Source organism: Carya illinoinensis, chromosome 9 (assembly GCF_018687715.1).
Source record: "Carya illinoinensis cultivar Pawnee chromosome 9, C.illinoinensisPawnee_v1, whole genome shotgun sequence".
In the NCBI taxonomy this organism is placed as follows: domain Eukaryota; kingdom Viridiplantae; phylum Streptophyta; class Magnoliopsida; order Fagales; family Juglandaceae; genus Carya; species Carya illinoinensis.
The window spans coordinates 19,390,918-19,411,127 of record NC_056760.1 but is presented as its reverse complement, the minus strand read 5'-3'; the positions used below and the strand labels follow the sequence as shown (position 1 = coordinate 19,411,127).

Below are 20,210 nucleotides of genomic sequence, written 5' to 3'. Positions count from 1 at the left end.
CACTTTTCCCTTTAAATTAGTAACCCTGAACACTTTCTCATTTTACGTTGAAACAAAACCAACCTATTGTTTATCGTTGAATTAATCTTTTCAATACTCAACTGAACAAGATTTTCCAATGAATTCCAGTTAAATATATCAAGGATCATAACACATTGACAGATTCCCTTCAGGGGGATGCACGGAAACTAAAAAGGAAAAAACAATGCCGACTAGGGTACAGATAATAAATTGGCATTAATATGGAATTCTTCATGGGAATTATCGCTCCACTTTTGTTTGCACGCAGATGTTTATAACAGGCCGATCTAGGAAGAGCTTATATGCACAGATATTCGGCCATAAGACAAAGCAACTCCTAGTGTTAAATAGCCAAACCCAAATCTGTGAGCCTAATCCTACAAAGACAGAAGAGAGAAATGATCAGTTACATTGCACTAACCTCTCTTCTTTGGCTTTCAGTTTCATTTGCAACTTCCAATCCAACTCATGAAACTTTTATGCAGTGCATGTCAACACAATTTGATGCCTACACCAAATCTGTCCAAATAATATTCCACACATCAAACTCCTCTATGTATTCAAACTTGTTGCAATCTTCTCAACAAAACCCTAGACGGTTAAATTCAACAACAGCAAGACCTCTACTTATCATTACACCATTCCATGAGAGTGAAATTCAAGCAGCCATTCTCCGCAGAAAAAAGCTTGGCTTGCAAATCAGAGTCAGAAGTGGAGGCCACGACTATGAAGGCCTATCCTACTGTTGCAAAACCCCATTTATAATTGTCAACCTCATCAATCTTCGATCAGTTGAGTTAAATCTTGAAGATGAAACAGCCTGGGTTCAGTCTGGGGCAACACTTGGGGAGCTTTACTACGGTATTTCCAAGAAAAGGGAATCCATGGATTCCCGGCAGGGATATGCCCCAGTGTAATAGAAGGAGGGCATTTTAGTGGCGGCAGATTTGGTACCTTAATAAGGAAGTACGGCCTTGCAGCAGATAATGTTCTAGATGCTTACCTGATTGATGTTCATGGAAAAGTTCTTAACAGAAAAGCAATGGGAGAGGATTTGTTTTGGGCCATTAGGGGGAGAGGTGGAGCAAGCTTTGGAATCATTCTTTCATGGAAAATCAAACTGGTTCGAGTGCCACCAACAGTAACAGGCTTCACCATTTCTAAAACACTTGAGCAAGGTGCCACCAAGCTTGTCAGCAGGTGGCAATACATAGCAGATAAGCTACATGAAGATCTCTTTATTAGAGTCATAGTTCAAGATGTGGGTAATGGGAGTTTAAAAACTGTCCAAGCTTCCTTCAATTCACTCTTTCTTGGCGGAATTGAGAGACTAATCCCATTGATGAATGAAAGCTTCCCAGAGTTGGGACTGCAGGCCCAAGACTGCAATGAAATGAGTTGGATACAGTCCGTACTCTATTTTTCCGGATACCAAAAGGGGGATCACCTGGAGGTCTTACTGGACAGGAGCACACTCTACAAGAGCTTCTTCAAGGCAAAATCTGACTTCGTGCAGGAACCCATAACAGAACTTATACTGGAAGAGATATGGGAAAGGTTTCTGGAAGAACAGTTAGTGTTCATCATCATGGATCCTTTTGGAGGACAGATGAATGAGATTTCTGAATCTGAAATTCTTTTTCCTCGCAGAAAAGGCTACTTTTACAACATACAGTACTTAGTGAAGTGGGAAGTAAATGGGATTATGGCATCCAGCGAGCACATAAACTGGATTAGATTGCTTTATGACTATATGAGGCCTTATGTTTCCAAACATCCTAGGGTTGCCTGTCTCAACTACAGGGATCTTGATTTAGGTGCCAACAAGCCGGGTAACACAAGTTACTTGGAAGCAAGAGTTTGGGGCAGAAAGTACTTCAAGGGAAACTTCAAGAGATTGACGAAGGTGAAGACCAAGGTTGATCCAGACAATTTCTTCAGAAATGAACAGAGCATTCCTGTGTGTACTGCACCCAATTTCTTCGGATGCAATTAAATTGAAAATAAAATCGCTCATTTCCTGGCTTTCAGCTTATATGACTTGTAACAAGAAGAATTCGTAGCATGACCATAAAAGATTCACATTTCAGATACCAAATTATGTTGATCTAGGCAAATTTTTTTTCTCTCTTTCTTTTTCATTTGTACAAGTACACAAGATGTTTACAAGAGGGATACCCAATCAGAAATAGAATGATCTAGCCAGAAAATATATGCATGTCAGGGGTGTACTTGACAGCAGATGAGCCCAAATTGTATTTTTTTAAATAAGAAAACAAATGAATGAACCCAAGTTTCTAATAGAAAATCAAAATACAAATATTCCAGGCTGTCAACTAGCCCAAGTTTGAACCCAGGCTTTTGAATTCATCCCTTCAACTAAATTCAACTACATATTTTTCTAATTAATCAGGATCGGTTCTATAAACCCTTGATCAACAATTTGAGAATGCTAAATATTTCTTCTTCTTGCTCCAATATATGCATACTCTCACTTCACTATTTCCCATCTTATTTTAGACCTCCATGTAACCCTTTGACCTTTCAATGTAACTTGTGCCAATTTGAGAAAGAATATAAATGAAAAAACAATAAAGCCACTATTTCTTGTCATGCTGGGTTACAGGACCTTTGAGGTGGAAGGGAAAAAAAATAACCAAAGTTTCCATTAAGCCTCCAAATATCTTGGTGGATGTGCATCACGCTCAGTGAAAAGCTACAGTTCAAAGATAATTAGATGACATGATTAGATGTCAATTTTTAGCTTCTGATACTTCTGAAGACCAATCCTAGGAAGGGACCAACAATTCAACAGGCTTAATCATCATAGGTCAGGAAATTTATAAGCAATTGGAAGAAATAAAAGAACAAAAAAAATGCCCAAGAAAGAAGTTAACCTTATTCGAGGAGATCAGGCGAACTCTCAATGCAAAATAAGAAAGGTGGAAGAAGCAAGTGTTTTCCAGAACCAAAAACTTGTCCAAAAATGATGTAAAACAGATAGCGACAACCTGTATTGAGGAGAGAACAAATTACAGATACCATAAAGAAACCATACAAAGAAAGGTAACGATCTACAGCTTCGCTCCCTTAAATTCCAAGCACTGAATTGCAGAAGGGGAAAAAAAACAGAAAAAGTAAAATGAGAAAAAGCAATAATAACCAATGCCACCTAAGTGCAAGTTTGGATGAAAAGTTAATCACATAAAACAGGCCCAGAAACAAAGACTGCACAGAGTGAAGTCTTTGTGCATTATTAAGTATTTTAATTTGGAAGTACCAGAAAATCCTTAAAAGTCATAAGACACCACCACATGAACCCGTAATGCTTGCAGTAAAGACCTTGGGAGTAAAAGCCTCAAAAAAAATCTGGTACACCAAAATAAAGTAAGAGCCGCCACAAAATGTCAATATTCACTGATATTCTGAACAATTATTCACAAATAACTTACAAATTGGGAAACAGGTAAGTTGAGACATAATGCAACTGAAGGCAGTGGCAAAAAGAGCAAAACTTTTCTCAAGCATAATCTGTCCCAGAATCTTCGTATATGCCAGCTCTCAATGCCATCAAAACAATGCAACCATAGACAGTGGCTAAAAGATCAAAACTTCTCCACCAAATGAGCAAACAAGTAAATAATGCCTTTGAAATATCCGTACCAGATTCCTTATCTTCTGGTGATGCACTAGCTCTCAATGGTGAATGATAAAATTTCTTACTTCAATTCCAGTTGAATAAAAGAACTTGCAAAACTTCCCACTTCAAACTCAGATAAGAATACCCAAGCAGTAATACCCAGTCACAACTCTGTAGAGAACTTCTGTTCCTATTTTTGTTTTGCACCAGCTGTTTGTAAAAGCCGTACTGACAAGTCCTGTTGCTCCTTGCTCAGCGAAGAAAACCACTTCCTCATAGAATCAGCAAGAAGATACTGACGTGCAGTTACCTGAATCTTCACATTACTCTGAATGAGTGTATCAAAATCATCAGGAAGAAGCCCAAGCAAAGAGGTGACAGTGGCTATTTGAAGGTGTAGACCTGCTTTCAAGATAGAATAACGATTCAGAAAAGTAAACAAATTACATCTCAAATTTTCAACTCCTTTATCTTCATATCCACCAGCATCAACTCCAAGCCTGAAATTAAAATCAGAATTGCATTATTAGATGAAAGGAAGTACATCAATGAAACTAAGTCTGACAGCCCAATATGAAGCTCAATGTCTCAGTGCTGGTTGAAATCAAGATAAGCCCAAAGTTTTTGTTTCTTGCTATGTGATAAATAACATATCAATAATTTTTTATCAGCATACAATTATTTCAGATCTTAATTTAAAAAAAAAAAAAACAAAGAAACAAGCCAAAAAGATAACAAGAAGGAGGAACTTAAAAGGCTGATAGTTTAGCATAAGGTGGAGCAATATCCAAAACCACAAACATAAATGTCAGCTAATATTAAAGTAAATTACCCATAACAAAAATTAAAGTAAATTAAACATAAACCTACCTCCCAAGTTGTCCAAGGAGAACAACAATAGCAGCAGCAATGTCCTCCAACACACACAACTCCAAAATTTTCAACAGCTGAGGGATCATTTTGATGCTTGTCCAGTCCCATCTCTGCGAAAAAAGAGCAAATAGGCAGAAGATAACAATCAGAAGAACAGCTCGGCTCAAGGAAAAATCTTCAAGACATGAACTAAGTCTTTATCCTTCACCACATGAGCTACATCAACCTGGTATCTATTCATTAAACATCAAAAATAAATTCTTCTCAATATAGTCTATATGTTTGAATATAAGTCCAACTTTTAATAACAAGTGCAAAAGGCACAGCCCAATACACATGAACTACGTGTCTAAATAATTTAGCTTTCAACACATGAACTACATCAACCTCGTATCAATTCATAAGATATTAAACATTTTTTTTTTTTTGTATAGTTAATCCTCTACTGCATCATAACCCAAAGACCATGGAACCATTAATCACGCTCTAATCACACGGCCATAGTTCATCCACCAGACTTTGAGGTCCTGTCCCCTTAGCAATCAAGGATACAGAGGTGCGAACCTATAGAACAGATCCTCTTCAAGTAATCACGCTCTGATCACCAGCCATAGATCATAAGATCTCAAACATAAATTCTTCTCAATATAATTTGTATGTGTGCTACCATCGGGGGTATGTGTGCTACACGTTGTTCCGGTTCTTTGGCTGTGAGGTAGTTGCCCTGTTTTCTCAGCTTTGAATTTTTGGTTTTGCTGGAAATATCCTGTTTTTTATTGGTATCTTGATGCATGCAAGTTTGTTTCTCATAAGTAAAGACTCAAGACCTTGATTACCTGATGATGTAACATTTAGAGGCCTACGTAGACTGTGAGAGAACTCCATCGCTGTTACTATCTTAGGGATGTTAATGGCGATGAAGTAATGTTCTTTTAGCTTGAATGGGTTTTGTGAGAGAACTTGTCATAGAATCAAAGTTGTTCATCCTTGCTAAGGATGGAAGACAGCTGCGTATCATTGAGAGAGGGTGGAAGAATGAGCAGGAGGTATGGATGGATGAGAACTCGGTCCAGTGGCTTAGAAAGGCTTGGGAAGTATGTTTAAATGGTGAGCAAAAAGAAGTTTACAGCACCATCAGGGAGGGGCAGCGCAGATTACTTGCACAGAGATGCTCCAATGGCAGGGGTCAGTTTGTAGTGGTGTCGGTGTTTCAGGAGGGTGGAAGGAAAAATTCCATTATCATACCCGAAGGGGAAAGGAGTAGAGGATGGAGGAAAATGAAGGAAGTGTTGGGGGAGTCAGTTCAGGAAGGAAGGGGAAGGGTTGCTGCCATGTATGGTGGAGAGCAGCCATGGAAGAAGGAGGAAGTGCTGAGGACATACAAGGAGGTTCTGACCCGAGATGGGAGGAGGGATGGTGGGGAAAATTTTGACAGGCTAAGGTCTCGAGCTCCTCATGGAGTACAATTCACAGTAGCTAACAGAACAGGTGACAGAGGCGTGGGCTGGAGGATGGAAGAAATGCAGAGGCAGATATGGCAACTGCAAGAAGAGATGTCCGAAATGAGGAAGTTGGTCGGGAGTAATAAGGAAAGGGAGGATGATCTGGGAGGGAAAAGGCCGGGCCAAGATCAGAGGCCCAATAACAAAGGGAAGGGAATTTTAATAACTTCTGAATGGAATCAGATTTCGGGCCACAATAGGCCACGTGACCAGGCCCAGGCCCAGGACCAGGCCCTGAGAGCAGCCGGGCAAGCTGGAAGGAAAGGCCAGCTGCATGGGCCGATCCAGGGCCCAGCAAAAGACACGGTTGCCTAGCCCAGTGTCCTCGAGCCCGGGTCCAGGGCTCTCGTGCCCGTGTCCAGCCCCCTTAGGGCTCACACGGCAGGGCCAGTTTCGACGGAGGAGCAACGGCGACTGGTACCGGTGCCGGGGTTGACGCCGGAGGGACAGACACCGATGACGACTACGGTAGACCTCTTCGTTGACGGTCTGCCAGTGTGGGGTGGCCGGAAAAATGAGAGAGAGGAGAAAAGGACATCGCCGAGAGCAACGGGAGTGTTTCTGCCCTTGGAAAAGGGACAGACTTTGTCGATGGTAGGTCTGGAGGCATCGGAAGTGGTGGAGAACCTCTCCAATCAGAGTTTGGGGGCATTAGGAGCGCCGGCAGAGGTGGATGAGCCTCTTCTGAACTCTGACAGTGTGTATTCTCATGGTTTTCAAGAGGAAATGATTTCAAGGCCATTACAGGACTGTTTAGAACTTATGGGGGTGGAAGATTTGTCACTGGTTGAGGACACTTCACGTAGAGAAGAAAATCAGGGGGGAGGCTGACTTGTAAGCACATTCAAAAGAAGAAATTGCTTTTGAACAAGGAGTGGTTGCAGCGCAGGTAGAAGAGGGAGAACCAATACCTCTAAACTTCATGTGTCCAGTGCAGCCTAAGATTTCAAATTGGGTGTTCAATACGGTAAAGGATATTCAAAACTTCGTGGGATTGAGATGTGAAGGCTATGAGGAGCAATTTATGGCCTTACTTACAGTAATCGAAACAGGCCATCAAGAATATAAGAAAGTAGAATCAAAAAAGCAAAGAGAGTTGAGGAGGTTGAATTGGTCTATGAATTCAGAGGGGAGTGCAAGCAAGGACAGGTCCAAAAGGGAAAGGTTTGGCACATTCCAAGTGAAACTAAAAATTGTATCGTGGAATGTCCGTGGGTTGAACAAGGTCAGCAAGCGTCTACAAATCAAACATTTGTTACGGGAGTGGAAGGCGGACATAGTGTGTTTACAAGAAACAAAGTTGAAACTTATAAATCGAAATTTGGTGCGAAGTATATGGAGTTGCACGTATGTAGATTGGGTATACTTAGTAGCCAAGGGGGCATCGGGTGGTGTTTTGGTGATGTGAGATAAAAGAGTGGTGGAGAAAATGGAAGAGTTCATAGGGATGTATCCGGTGGCCTGCTCTTTTAGAAGTGTGGCAGATGATTTCATGTGGGCTTTTGCAGGGATTTATGGTCCTAACTTAGACCAAGAAAGAAGATTGTTGTGGGAAGAGTTGGCTGGTGTGCACAGCTGGTGGGATTTACCATGGGTTATAGGCGGAGATTTCAACGTAACACGTTTTACAACTGAGAGTTTTGGGAATAGAAGAAGCAGGCCAGCTATGACAGAATTTTCGAAGTGCATTTTTGACTTGAATCTGGTCGATTTACCATTAGCAGGGGGCGCTTGTACGTGGTCTAACAATCAGACATGGTCTAGAATAGATAGATTCCTTATTTCACCGAAATGGGAAAGTCACTTCCCGGACGTGTGGCAAAAGAGATTACCTCGTCTGTGCTCGGACCACTGGCCTATTATGTTGGATGGTGGAGGAGTACAAAGGAGGCGTAGGTATTTCAAATTTGAAAACATGTGACTAGAAGCGGAAGGTTTTGAGGAAAAGGTAGGGCAATGGTGGACATCGTATCAGTTGCAAGGTACTCCCAGTTTTATTTTTGCGGGTAAATTCAAAGCCTTAAAAAAAGACCCAATGGAGTGGAATAGGCAGTCTTTTGGTGATATAGGGGAGCGCAAAAAAAGCAAGGAAATGGAGATTCAAGGGCTGGAAAGGATTCAAGAAGCACGGTCATTAACTCAGGAAGAAATAGCTCTAAAATTGGGGCTGGAAGCAGAACTGGAACGTATTATAGTTTTAGAAGAGACATCTTGGCGGCAAAAGTCAAGAGCGTTATGGTTGAAGGAAGATGACCGAAGCACTAAGTTTTTCCACAGAATAGCCAACTCACATAGGAGATACAACAACATTGAGATGCTGAAAATAGAGGGAGTGGAATGTAGGGAAGAGCTAGTAATAAACAACCATGTAGTTGAGTTCTATGAGCAATTACTTTCTGAACAGGTGGGATGGCGGCCTAAACTTGAGGGGCTTGGGTTTGAGTCCATTGAAACTAATCAGGTAGATCAACTGGAGAGGGCATTTGAGGAGACAGAGGTTTATGAAGTTGTGAGAAAAATGGCAAAAGATAAGGCACCAGGCCCTGACGGTTTTTCGATGGGTTTTTTTCAAACTTGTTGGGCTGTATTAAAAGAAGATCTAATGAAGGTGTTCCAGGAGTTCTACTCAAAGGGGAGGTTTGAAAAAAGTCTCAATGCTACTTTTCTTGCACTAATTCCAAAGAAAATGGGGGCAAAGGAGGTGAAGGAGTTCCGACCTATTAGCTTAGTAAATGGGGTATACAAGATATTATCAAAGGTTTTAGCGAACCGTTTGAGTGAGGTAGTGGGCAAACTTATTTCGAAGCCTCAAAATGCTTTTGTAAAGGATAGACAAATCCTAGATGCAGTTCTTATTGCTAATGAATGCATTGATAGTCGTTTGAAAACTGGTGAGGCAGGGATCATTTGCAAGTTAGATATGGAGAAGGCGTACGATCACGTAAACTGGGACTTTCTTCATGATTTGTTGGGGAAATGTGGTTTCGGGGAGAGATGGTGCTCGTGGATTAGGTGGTGCATATCAACAGTAAAATTTTCCGTCTTGATAAATGGAAGTCCAACTGGTTTTTTCCGCAGCACACGAGGTTTGAGACAAGGAGACCCGCTATCCCCACTACTCTTTGTTATTGTGATGGAGGCATTGAGTAGAATGTCCTCGGCCTTAGTTGCGAATGGTTTGGTGGCTGGATTCAAGGTTGGCTCTCTGAATAGGGGGCTAGTTAACATATCTCATTTGTTGTTTGCAGATGATACTCTGTTCTTTTGCGAACCAGATCCTTATCAGATTCGAGTCCTGAAGGCTCTTCTACTTTGCTTTGAAGCAACTTCCGGACTAAAGGTTAACTTGCAAAAATCATAGATGATACCCATTGGAGGAGTTCGACGTATCAGACAGATGGCTAGTATTTTGGGTTGTACGACAGCGGTGTTACCCATGACATATTTGGGGCTTCCGTTAGGGGCGGTTTCGAGAGCGGCTCCAATATGGGATTCAGTTATAGAGAAAGTGGAAAGTCGTCTAGCCGATTGGAAGAGATTATACTTGTCAAAAGGCGGAAGGATTACACTGATCAAAAGTACTCTATCGAATTTACCTACCTATTTCTTGTCATTGTTCCCTATTCTAGCAAAGGTGGCAATCCGACTGGAGAAACTTCAAAGGGATTTTTTGTGGGGTGGATTAGGAGAGGAACACAAATTTCATTTGGTTAAGTGGGAAAAGGTATGCAGCCCTATCTCGAACGGGGGTTTGGGTATTAGAAATATGAAAACCTTCAATCGGGTGTTGCTAGGTAAATAGTTGTGGCGGTATCATAAGGAACCCGAATCCCTTTGGAAGACAGTAATAGAGAGCAAATATGGGGAATTATGGGGGGGTTGGTGCACAAAAGAAGTGAAAGGAGCAAACGGAGTGGGTTTGTGGAAACATTTAAGAAGAGGGTGGGAGGTGTTCTCACGCCATACCCGCTTTCGTCTAGGAGAAGGAGACCGCATAAAGTTCTAGTATGACACATGGTGCGACCATGTTGCTCTAAAGGAATCCTTTCCTACACTATTTAGAGTAGCAAGAGATACTGAAGCCTCAGTAGTAGAAGTAAGGGTAAGATCTGGGGAGCAAATCCAATGGAACATCAACTTTAGTAGGGCGGCACAAGATTGGGAGATGAGCAGTTTTGAAGCTTTTTATAGCCTTCTGTATTCAAGTGAAGCGAGTATTTCACAGGATAGTCTGGTGGATACCTGCAGCCAAAGGCATTTTTTCGGTGCGCTCTTTTTATAAGGCTCTTATTCAAGAGACACCTGCTCAGTTCCCTTGGAGAAAGTTATGAAGACATAAGGCGCCTCCCAAAACTGCATTTTGTGTGTGGACAACATCCCTTGGCAAGATTCTTACTACTGATAACTTGAGAAAGCGTAGGGTGATCATCGTAGATTGGTGTTGTATGTGTAGAAAGGGGGGTGAATCGGTGGACCATCTCTTAATACATTGCGAGATAGCAAGAGGGTTATGGAATGAGATGCTGGGCAGAATCGACTTAGCTTGGGTTATGCCTGAGAAGGTGGCAGGAGTAGTGGCTAGCTGGACAAATATGAGAGGCAATCAACAGATAAGAGAGGTGTGGAAGATGATACCCATATGCATCATGTGGTGTTTATGGCAAGAACGCAATACAAGGACCTTTGAAGACAAAGAGAGATCGATGGTGGAATTGGAAGTTTTCTTTTCTAGAACTCTTTGTATTTGGACCATAGCGGTTGACTTTAATGGCCTAGAGCTACATGATTTTCTGATGTCCATCGCCCATACGTAGCGTTGGAAACTATACTTTGTACCGGGCAATTGCCTATTCTTTTGATAATATAATTTATTTACTTATCAAAAAAAAATAATTTGTATGTTTTGAATACAAGTATATAAGATATACAGAATTTTGATATCAGAGAAAAATGCACTACATATTTATTGCGCATTAAAACTAGAGAAGAGTATTTTTTTTTTCAACTTTGTTGATTTGTATGATCAAAGTAATTAAGTAATTAAAATGATAACAACCAGCATAAGGTAAGCCTGTCAGTTTCTATCATTGTAAGCACAAAAAGGACTATATCAAAATGAAAGCTTTATAGCTGTTGCATGATTAACTTTATTTTCTCATAATTTGTTGATTTGCAATATTTTTTTTTTTTTATAGGTAAAATTCTGTTGCCTGGACTTGATTGGTAAAAAATATTTTTAGTTGTAGTTGACATTTTATTGGTCCAAAAAGTAGCATTAGCTATCCAAAAAGTAGTTGACATTTTCTTCTTTGAGTTTGTGGGCTAGGATCTTTGTAAGGAATGGTGATAATGTACTGAATCTATTTCTATTGTAGTTTCCTGGTTTCTAGTGTGTAGTAGGTATTTCCTTTGTATACTTCATGTGTACTTGGGTTGTGCCTATGCTTGGTAATAAAATTCTTATTAACAAGCAAAAAAATAAAAAATAAAAGTAGCATTAGCTTATTTTGAAACTTTCCATCGAGCTAATCAAATTCTCTCTAAAACACTATTGCTTCAAGGAGAATGCTAATCTATTTTAAATCATGCTCATAAGACTGAGTTTTGTCAATATGTCACAATACAAGTCCCATTGTAGTCAAAAGATTTACAATTTTAACATCAACTGACAACATGCTGCATAGTGAGACTAAGGCCTGGTTTGGTTCACAAACCTTTCAACCATATCATCCCACATCTCATCTCAATATCATTCAAACACAAACATTTTTCAATTTCAAATTTTTAACTTTAATTACAACTAATCATCACCTAATCATTACAAATTTCCCAAGCTTCCAAACGAATCACAAAAAACAATTCAACTTTTTCAAATCTTAAAAAAAAATTATAATAAAAAATTATATTCTAACCCTTTTTTAACTAACTTTATAATTTTTTTATTCAATTTTTTCTCCCTCCTTTCCCAAAACCCTATAAAAATCTTAACTCAAATCATTTCACTACTATTCACAAATTATCTTACTATTATTCAAAAATTTCAAATCTCATCTCATCTGTGTAACCAAACAAAGCCTAAAGGTGATATCCAGCACTCGTTGTGCATGCTTGGGATTGTGGTGGGTAATATAGCTTTTAGCTCAAGGTTTATAGTTCTAGAGCTTAAATAATAAGTTCTACTATTAAAAAGTTATTTATTATTTAGTAGACATATGTCTAAAGCACTTTCAAACATATTACATTTGTTTAAAAACAATATAAAAAAAAAAAAAAACTTTTTGAGGTAGAAATGACATAAAAGGTCATCTGAAAGCTGTATAGATATTTTTACCCATCGTCTTTTCTAAAATTTGAACTTTGTTCCGCATTATCAAAAAAAACACGTTTGAGACTTTTTAACTTATTTGACATTAAAAAGTACTTAATATGTAACACTCAAACAACCTAATTCTATCGTTAAAGTGTTTTTAAGGCTATTTAAGCAATTTTTAAGACCCCTATCGCAACCACAAACAAGCCCTTCAACATTGGAAAGCCACCACATCAAACATGAAGACCAAGTTTCCAAGGCCAGCAGCTAAGATTACACGTCAAGACATACAAAATATTTTTTTTTCTCGCATTATAAAATCATTAGAAGTGCAAAAGGCACAATCCAAATACGGCGTATAAAAGTTATTCACCTATTTATAAAGAGAATTTTCAATCTTGCAAATATAAAATAATTACACTCTTCATTGAATCACTACTTGTGCCAAAAGTTTAAGCTAATAGAAAGAGGTACATTTAATTATTTATATTTTTGTCTCAACACTAATCTTCACTTGTGCACCAGTCCAGAGTCCCTCAATAAGTAGACCTAACACGTAAAATAGTTAACTAAATGGCATAGTGTAGAGTCAAAATTCGAACTCAAGACCTCCACTCTAATAACACATTGAATCACCATTTGTCTCAAAAGTTTAAGCTGATAGGAAAAGGCAGATTTAATTATTTAAATTTTTGTCTTAACACTTCAATGAGCTGCACTATAGCATAGGATCCAGTAATCATGTTTCAGCAGCACAAATTATTCCCATTGAGCTAATTTTAAATACACATTTTTTTTTGCAAAATAAAATAATCACTGTTTTTTTATTTTTAAGCACATTTTTACCTCTTTAATTTTCATGAGAGCTACTACACATATACCCCTATTGACCTCTAAATCTAATTACCTAATACCAGTAAAGTCCATATATTACCTTTCATGTGATTATCAAGCCCAATTCAAACATCACCACTTAGCAAGGATGCTAGCACATCACCTCCTTATACACAAGAAATTCTTCTCTTAAACAACAAAAGTAAATAACTCTTTTATGTCAGGTTGATTTTTTTTTTTTTTTATAAGTTATTTCAGGTTGAATTTTAAAACCTAATGCCCCATGTGTAAATATATTTGAAAGTGGCAAGCTATAAGTGGTCAATCCCACAACTAAAACACACAAAGCAAAGAGTGATAAGATAGCAGAACAATAAGAAAGTGAATCCCATACCGTGTTGCATGCAACCAGCTCCACCAAAGATAGAACATCGGTAAGGTGACAGAGAGGCATACTAGCAATGGAGTGTGATTGAGTAGTGGGCATCTCATACTTTTCCAAGCAACAGGAGGCATCAAAATTCACATCAGTGGCACAATAAAACCCTTCATGACTTAAACTTACTCCAGATTTAGAACTGTCATACAGAACTTCAGAATTCAACATATCAAAGGATTTAATCACATCATAGTTAGTGGTTTCCAACCCAGCATTATTCCAGATGAATTTCAAGAGCAATGATGTTACAGTATCTATAGAAACAGCATCCTTCGAAAATGGGCATTTGGTGCATGGATGGAAAAGAAATTGATCCTCACTTACAGATAAGGAATGAGAAGCAGCAGGATCTGAAGAATTTACTCCCTCAAGTAACATCACTATTGATTGGAAGACAGTCACCATCAAACCATACTTTGTGACACTGAAAAGCTTTTCTCCACACAGATAAGCAAAAACATGAAGAATACTAAGCACCAATGAAGAATCACAAGCATGCCTCCGAAAGATGTTGTAGGATGCCTCACATATAAAACCAATCTGGTCTATTGCTGCACATATTGATGCTAATATAATGCTCCCAGCCACCAACTGATCAGCAGAAGAAACTTCATCTGACAAACTAATAGGCACACCATCCAAGAGGAAGTTAATTCTTGTATCACATTCGATAAATGTCTCAGATGATACATTAGTGTACACCATAACTCTTCCATCTATAAGGAATTCCTCAATGAGACTAAGAAGTTCATCCAAAAAATCAAAATCTGCAAGCATGGTTCTTGTCTCCACATCAGACATCACTGCCAAAAAGAAAAGAATAAGAAAAAAGAAAATGACCAGTTAACAGAAATCTAAACAATCAAATCAAGCAATTGTATCAACTATTGCAATCACATATAATGCGTAATAAATGAACAGACCTGCACGTATGTGCCCAGAGAAAGAATCCAACCAGAGGATGGAATCCGTATTCAAACAGTTTCCAAGTTTCCTTGGAGCAGCAGTGGACAAATTGAGCAGCACCAATGTAAAAAACACACAGACCTTTTCCCTGAAACATGTCAATGATATGAAAAGTGAATTAGTTCCAACCTTAGAAAACTCATTGTCTCACTGACTTCAAAGCCTCCATATACCACTAAAGATCAGTCATGTAGTTTTTTTTATAACCAAATCAATCTTATCAAAGCACAGAGGGGCACAACAATACACATGAAATAATATACTAGAGAAACCCCCCCTTATAAAGAGGAACAAAAAGGCACCCATAAATTCTACAAAGTTAGCAAAATGAAAAACTATTGATGGCTAACATCCACCCATAAAGAGTCTGGTATAGTTTTAGTAACAGCAAGAAAATCGTATCAACTTGGATGGCAATGAATCACTTACACAAGTAAAAGATTTTCTTCCATCACAAGAGCAAGCAGAATCTTTGGCACCACCCACTCCGTTTGAGAAAGCAAACAGCACCGAGCTATACAGGTTTTGGTAGTTTTAAATATCCTAGAAATGATGTTACGATCTCTCATGCTTGTAGACACGACACAGTATTTTGGAACAGTATCACGTGCAGATCCAGATTCACCATCCAATGGAAAATTAACTTCCTCATCTCTTGATCTAGGCAAATTACTAATGCCCACAACCAGACCTGAGTCCTGGACCTGCTGAGGACTAGCATTTCCCACCTCTACAGTCCTAAAACCATCCCCAATGACAGCAACGGAATCAACAGGGGCTACATTCTTATGCAGTGACAGATTACAGGAAGTTCCTAGAGCAGTATGCTTTAGCTTATTGGACTCAATTTCAACATTAATAACATCAAAGCTGTGCTTAGGCAACAGATTTTCTTTATCAGTTGATACCTCTTTATAGACCCATCCCACTACTAAAGCTTCAGAACTATCCACATCAAATATTTGCCCGTTATCAAAGTCAATAATAGGAAGACTTGGTGACACAGGCCTTTCAGTCGCCATCCTGTAACGTTGTTCGTCAGCAGCATCATCCAAGTCCAGCAGTTTCATGTAGTCACCATCAGCTACATCCTCAAAACTTGCCATAGTTTCAATATCACTTGAATCCTCCAAGACTTCGGTTTCAGATTTTTCTGTCTTCTTTTGCTCGTCACTGACACAAAAATGTTTCTCATGTACCTCTTCAGGAGATACCTTGCTCTTTTTGTGCAACCCATCAAGCTTATCATGTGGAATGCATTGTGGATTAGGAGCCAGACATCTTACTTCCTCCAAGGGATTGCCTAGTCGTCTGTCTAACATACCATGCAACAAAGATAGATTCTCTTCTATCTGCACACACAACTTCTTACCCTTGGAATACAAATATTCAATGGGCTCAGCAGAATCAAGTAACCACTTTCTCTTCCTACTACAATCACAACCTCTGCCAACATCATTGCTATCAGCAATTTTGACATTATTTTCACCCACCACTGTGGATTTTTTACAGCACCTCAATTTAGTAACTTCACCAGACAAGTTGGATATTGTTGGTTGTGCATTCAAGTTCTCTTCAACTAATTTTGTGGACGTAGTACCAGAAAAATCACCCTTCTCCTGTGAGCCCATCAACTGTCCATCAGAAAAAGATGCCATACTCGAATTTATTGCAGAAGTCTGTAACATTTTCCAGTTAGAGCATCCAAGCGGAGACTCCAATTTAGAATTAATACCTGAAATGGACTCATCAAAATTTCCTCCAGATATAGGTAGCAATTGTGCAGGATGTTGGAGGCTTTGCCTGAAAGGATATGAGACATCCATATCCATGCAACTAGGTCTCACAAGTTCATTTTCACTTTGAAGGTGTGCCTGAGTTGGTTCCAAACTGCAGAGTTTCTTCATCATGTTTAACCTTTGCATATATGCAATTGACACATTCTGCAAAGCACATTAAACCATCCAGTAAATAAGAACATGAGTAGATGCACTTACAAAAAAGAACATGAGTAGATGCTTGTCCATGTTTTCTTGTCCATGTTTTAAGGGCAGTAGGGAACAAGAAAACAAATTTTCAAGCCAATAAAAAGAATTAAAATGTAAATGCTCATAACTGTGCAGCAAACAGCTAGTGCATTTAAATTATTGTAGCTAAAAAGAAGGAAAATCTGCACACAATTGGGACTATTGATTTTTTTTTTTTTTTTTTTATTGGCACTAGGTGTCTGAAACAGCGTCTCGACTAATCCCAAGGGTGCACAGGCCATTAGCAAAGAGTTTCCCGCAAGTGCATATCGAGTAATTCAAGGGAAAAATCCTCCAATCCGATGGCCCCTAGAGATTGTTTGCACCCAAAGAAATTTGAACCTTAGACCTAGGGGGAGCATACACCTAAGCACAAGGCCTTTACCACTTGAGCCAACCCCTAGGGGTTTGGGACTATTCACTTATTTAACAGAATAAATGAGACATAAGACTATTACTTCCTGATTACCAAGAAGAGAAGGGACAAGAAAGCAGGCTACTTCAATAAACCGATTCAACTGTTTATTTAGGCTGTGTAAGCTGAGAACAATTCTGAAGCCATCAATGCATTAATATTAGTTTTAAAAAGCAAACTTATGCTCTACCGACAAGATTATTACACTAGAAAGCCATTTAACTGAATAGTTGGGTTCAACTCTCATCAACCGCGCATCTAAGAAAAAAATCAACCACTAGCAGATGAAAGTAAGAGACAGTAAAATCTGTACTCGATGTTCCAATAAAATAATTCCCATGGAAAGCAACATTACTTCGAAAATCAGATTAAAAAAAATGAAAGAATTCTATAGAATGAAACAGGAAACTAACCTTTTCTGGGTCATCTATACCTTCAGCACTAGGTGATAATGACCTATTCAGTATATCCAAGCGATTTGCAAATTGATCAAAATCCAGCTTCAAGTGACCAAGTTCCTGTTTAAGGATGCGGTTACGACTTTTTTCCAACTTGGCCACTCTTTTGGCATGCTTTGCTTGCTTTTTCTCAAACTTCAGTTCTTTTTTCAAAAGCTTCACATTTGCATTTTCAGAAGTGACGGTTTTAACTGGTGCTACAGAAGATCTCTCAGCCAACTTTCTAGAGGGCTGACGTTCATGTATCTTCTTCTGCAATTCCTCAATAGTTTTTTTGTTTTCTTGTAACTGTTGAGACAACCGATCAGCACGACATTTTTCTTGCATGGCCTTTTTCCAATTCACTTCTGCAAGATTTTTCTGCTGTTCTGCTTTTGCCATCTCTGAATCTGCAAGTTTCTTCTCCTTGATTGCCTTCTGGTTTTCAACCTCAAACATTCTGTTTGACTCTTTCAAGAGCTCCAAAACCGATTTGCGTTCATCCACTTCTCCGTTTAATATCTCGCATTGAAGCCTGTTCTTCGTTTTAGCATATTCAGGATTCAACTTATTATCAGCCCAGCCACCAAGAAAAGCCAAAGTTTGAAACTCATGTACCCCCTGTAACTCCTCTACCTTTTGTCTATTCTCTTCCAACTGCCGATACAAGTTATCAGCACGACATTTCTCTTCAACAGCCATCTTCCCATTAGCTTCTGTAAGCTTCCTTTGCTCCTCTGCTTTGGCCATCTCCAAATCTGCACGCTTTCTCTCTTTGAGGGCCTTCTTTCTTTCTTCTCCAAGTCTTTTGTTTGCTTGTTCAAACTTCATTGTTTCAGCGGCTAACTTTGACTTTGCTTCATCAGCCTCTTTCTTCAAAATCTCCAGCTGAAGCCTGAACTGCTCAGCCTTCTCTCCTCCAGTTCTGGCAATCCTTCTTTCTTCGTCCTTCTCAGCTTTTAAAGATTTGAACATTTCTGCAGCTTTCCTTTTCTCCCCCTCAGCATTCTTCCTTTCAGTATCTGCCCTTTTTTTCTCTTTCTCAAGAAGCTCCTTCAGCCTATTTATTTCTTTTTCCCTTTCAGAAATGCAATCTTGAAGAAGCCTCATTTTTTTATCTATATCTACAGCATTTAAGCTTGCTTTCTGCTTTACTTGAGAGATCTCAGATTTCAAAACAGAGATTTCATTCTCCAAAGATACTCTAGCTATAGATTCTTTTACCCGCCCCTCTTTCTCATTGTCCGCTCGTGTCTGCTCCTCCGCAAATGCTGCAAAAGCACAAAGTTACAAAAAGGGGGAGACAAGTGCAATGTAATAACAAAGATACAGTGTGCACCCACACACACATGCATACAAAGCAAAATATAAGGCACAAAGACTTGTTTCACAAGTATTTTTCATAAAATTTTGCTCATTTTTTCCTTTTTGACCTGCCACTATTTCTATTTTTTTTTTTCTATTTGTTTCTATCCTAGAAATTCTATACCATATAATGTCAAGACACTTGCCTAGTGGCATGTCCAGACGCTTCATATCTCTAATCACACGCACATCATTGTCTTTGACATGAATGAGTGCGATATCACGCCATAATACTATGCCATAGCTATATCACTCTATCATGAAATTATTCATACAAGGAAACAAGAAAGTATAAAACATGTAAATAAATCAAATACATTTGGGTTGAAATCAAAAGCTACTCAGTAGAACCCAGAATAAGCTTCACAAATTAGCACCTATCTCCAGTCCAATTATCTCATCTACAGTTGAACCCACAAAGCGGACTGAATAAAATCAAAATTTAACCCACTAACCTTTCTTGAGATTGGCATTCTCAGATTGAAATGTATCGATTTGAGGTGTAAGGATGTTCACCGCTTGCCGCAGCGCATACCTCTTCTTTTCAAGATTCGAGTATTTCTCCCTCCACTGAAGACCAAGATTTTGTTTTTGGTCAAAACTAAGAGATTTCCAGAAAAGCATGAAATAAAAACGCATTTAAAAACACACACACACGAACTCATAAGCGAAAAAATACCGCTTTACAGCAGGGATTCTCCGCCTCGAGCTTTACTGCCAAATCCGCCGCCATTTCTACAAGTTCACGACTTTGGGAGACAGATTCAAACAAATAAACCAGTCCAAAAGCCACAAAAATACATTAACAAAATATTTAGGGTGATGAAGAAGCGTAACGTTTCGAAATGTTGTTCTCTGTAAATTTTCTTTCCTAGAGTTTCTCGGAAAGAAAACACAGAGAGAGAGAGAGAGAGAGAGAGAGAGAGAGAGAGAGAGTTACTGGGTTTTTTATGGTGCTGGAATGGATTTGTTGATGAGATGCTCCATTGAATGACGTAATAATAAGAGACAAAAACCCTAAACCCTGAGATTTCTAAAGAGCACTGATAGACAAGGCGGATGAGCATACCATTTCCTTTTTTAAAATTTTTCCTAAATTTTAGCTAAAAAATGCACACTATAAATTTATTCTAAATTTTCTTCATTTTCAATAAAATTTCTATATCTCAATCCTTATCATTTCTTTATTATATTAAAATAATAATCTTTATTCTTTTTTTATTATTTTTTTTCACACTTTTTTCTTCTATTTTATCGTATTCTCTTCTTTTCAAATATCACATTCTAAATTCATTTATATAAATTTATTTATAAATACTTATACAATTTTTTCCCTTGATAGAGTATTATTTTTCAAACAAACATTAATCTTAAAAGTAAT

At 38.6% G+C, this 20,210-nt stretch overlaps 2 protein-coding genes across 12 annotated transcripts; one reads left to right on the top strand and one right to left on the bottom strand.

The window, feature by feature from the left end:
- Nucleotides 1-40: 40 nt before the first annotated feature.
- LOC122276627 lies at nucleotides 41-19,914 on the bottom strand. 11 transcript variants are annotated; one of them, XR_006228916.1, is made up of 11 exons: nucleotides 19,770-19,914; nucleotides 19,509-19,578; nucleotides 19,285-19,399; nucleotides 17,441-18,735; nucleotides 15,015-16,528; nucleotides 14,543-14,673; nucleotides 13,575-14,422; nucleotides 4,532-4,644; nucleotides 3,474-4,161; nucleotides 2,919-3,032; nucleotides 2,265-2,737 (listed from the first exon to the last, which is right to left on the bottom strand). XR_006228916.1 is itself a non-coding variant. In XM_043086499.1 (9 exons), coding segments are annotated over exons 1-9 (4,125 nt in total). In that variant the 5' UTR covers nucleotides 19,563-19,763; the 3' UTR covers nucleotides 3,870-3,987. The 11 variants fall into 11 exon arrangements, 2 of the variants coding, with proteins under 2 accessions (XP_042942432.1, XP_042942433.1); XR_006228917.1 differs by lacking the exon at nucleotides 19,770-19,914 and adding an exon at nucleotides 3,302-3,390 and having other exon boundaries at nucleotides 19,509-19,763; XR_006228921.1 differs by lacking the exon at nucleotides 19,770-19,914 and having other exon boundaries at nucleotides 3,474-3,971; nucleotides 4,109-4,161; nucleotides 19,509-19,763.
- On the top strand, nucleotides 394-2,051 carry LOC122276630 (berberine bridge enzyme-like 22). The gene is given in 2 exon segments (XM_043086501.1): nucleotides 394-891; nucleotides 894-2,051. Coding segments are annotated over 2 exon segments (1,596 nt in total). The 5' UTR covers nucleotides 394-419; the 3' UTR covers nucleotides 2,018-2,051.
- Nucleotides 19,915-20,210: the final 296 nt, after the last annotated feature.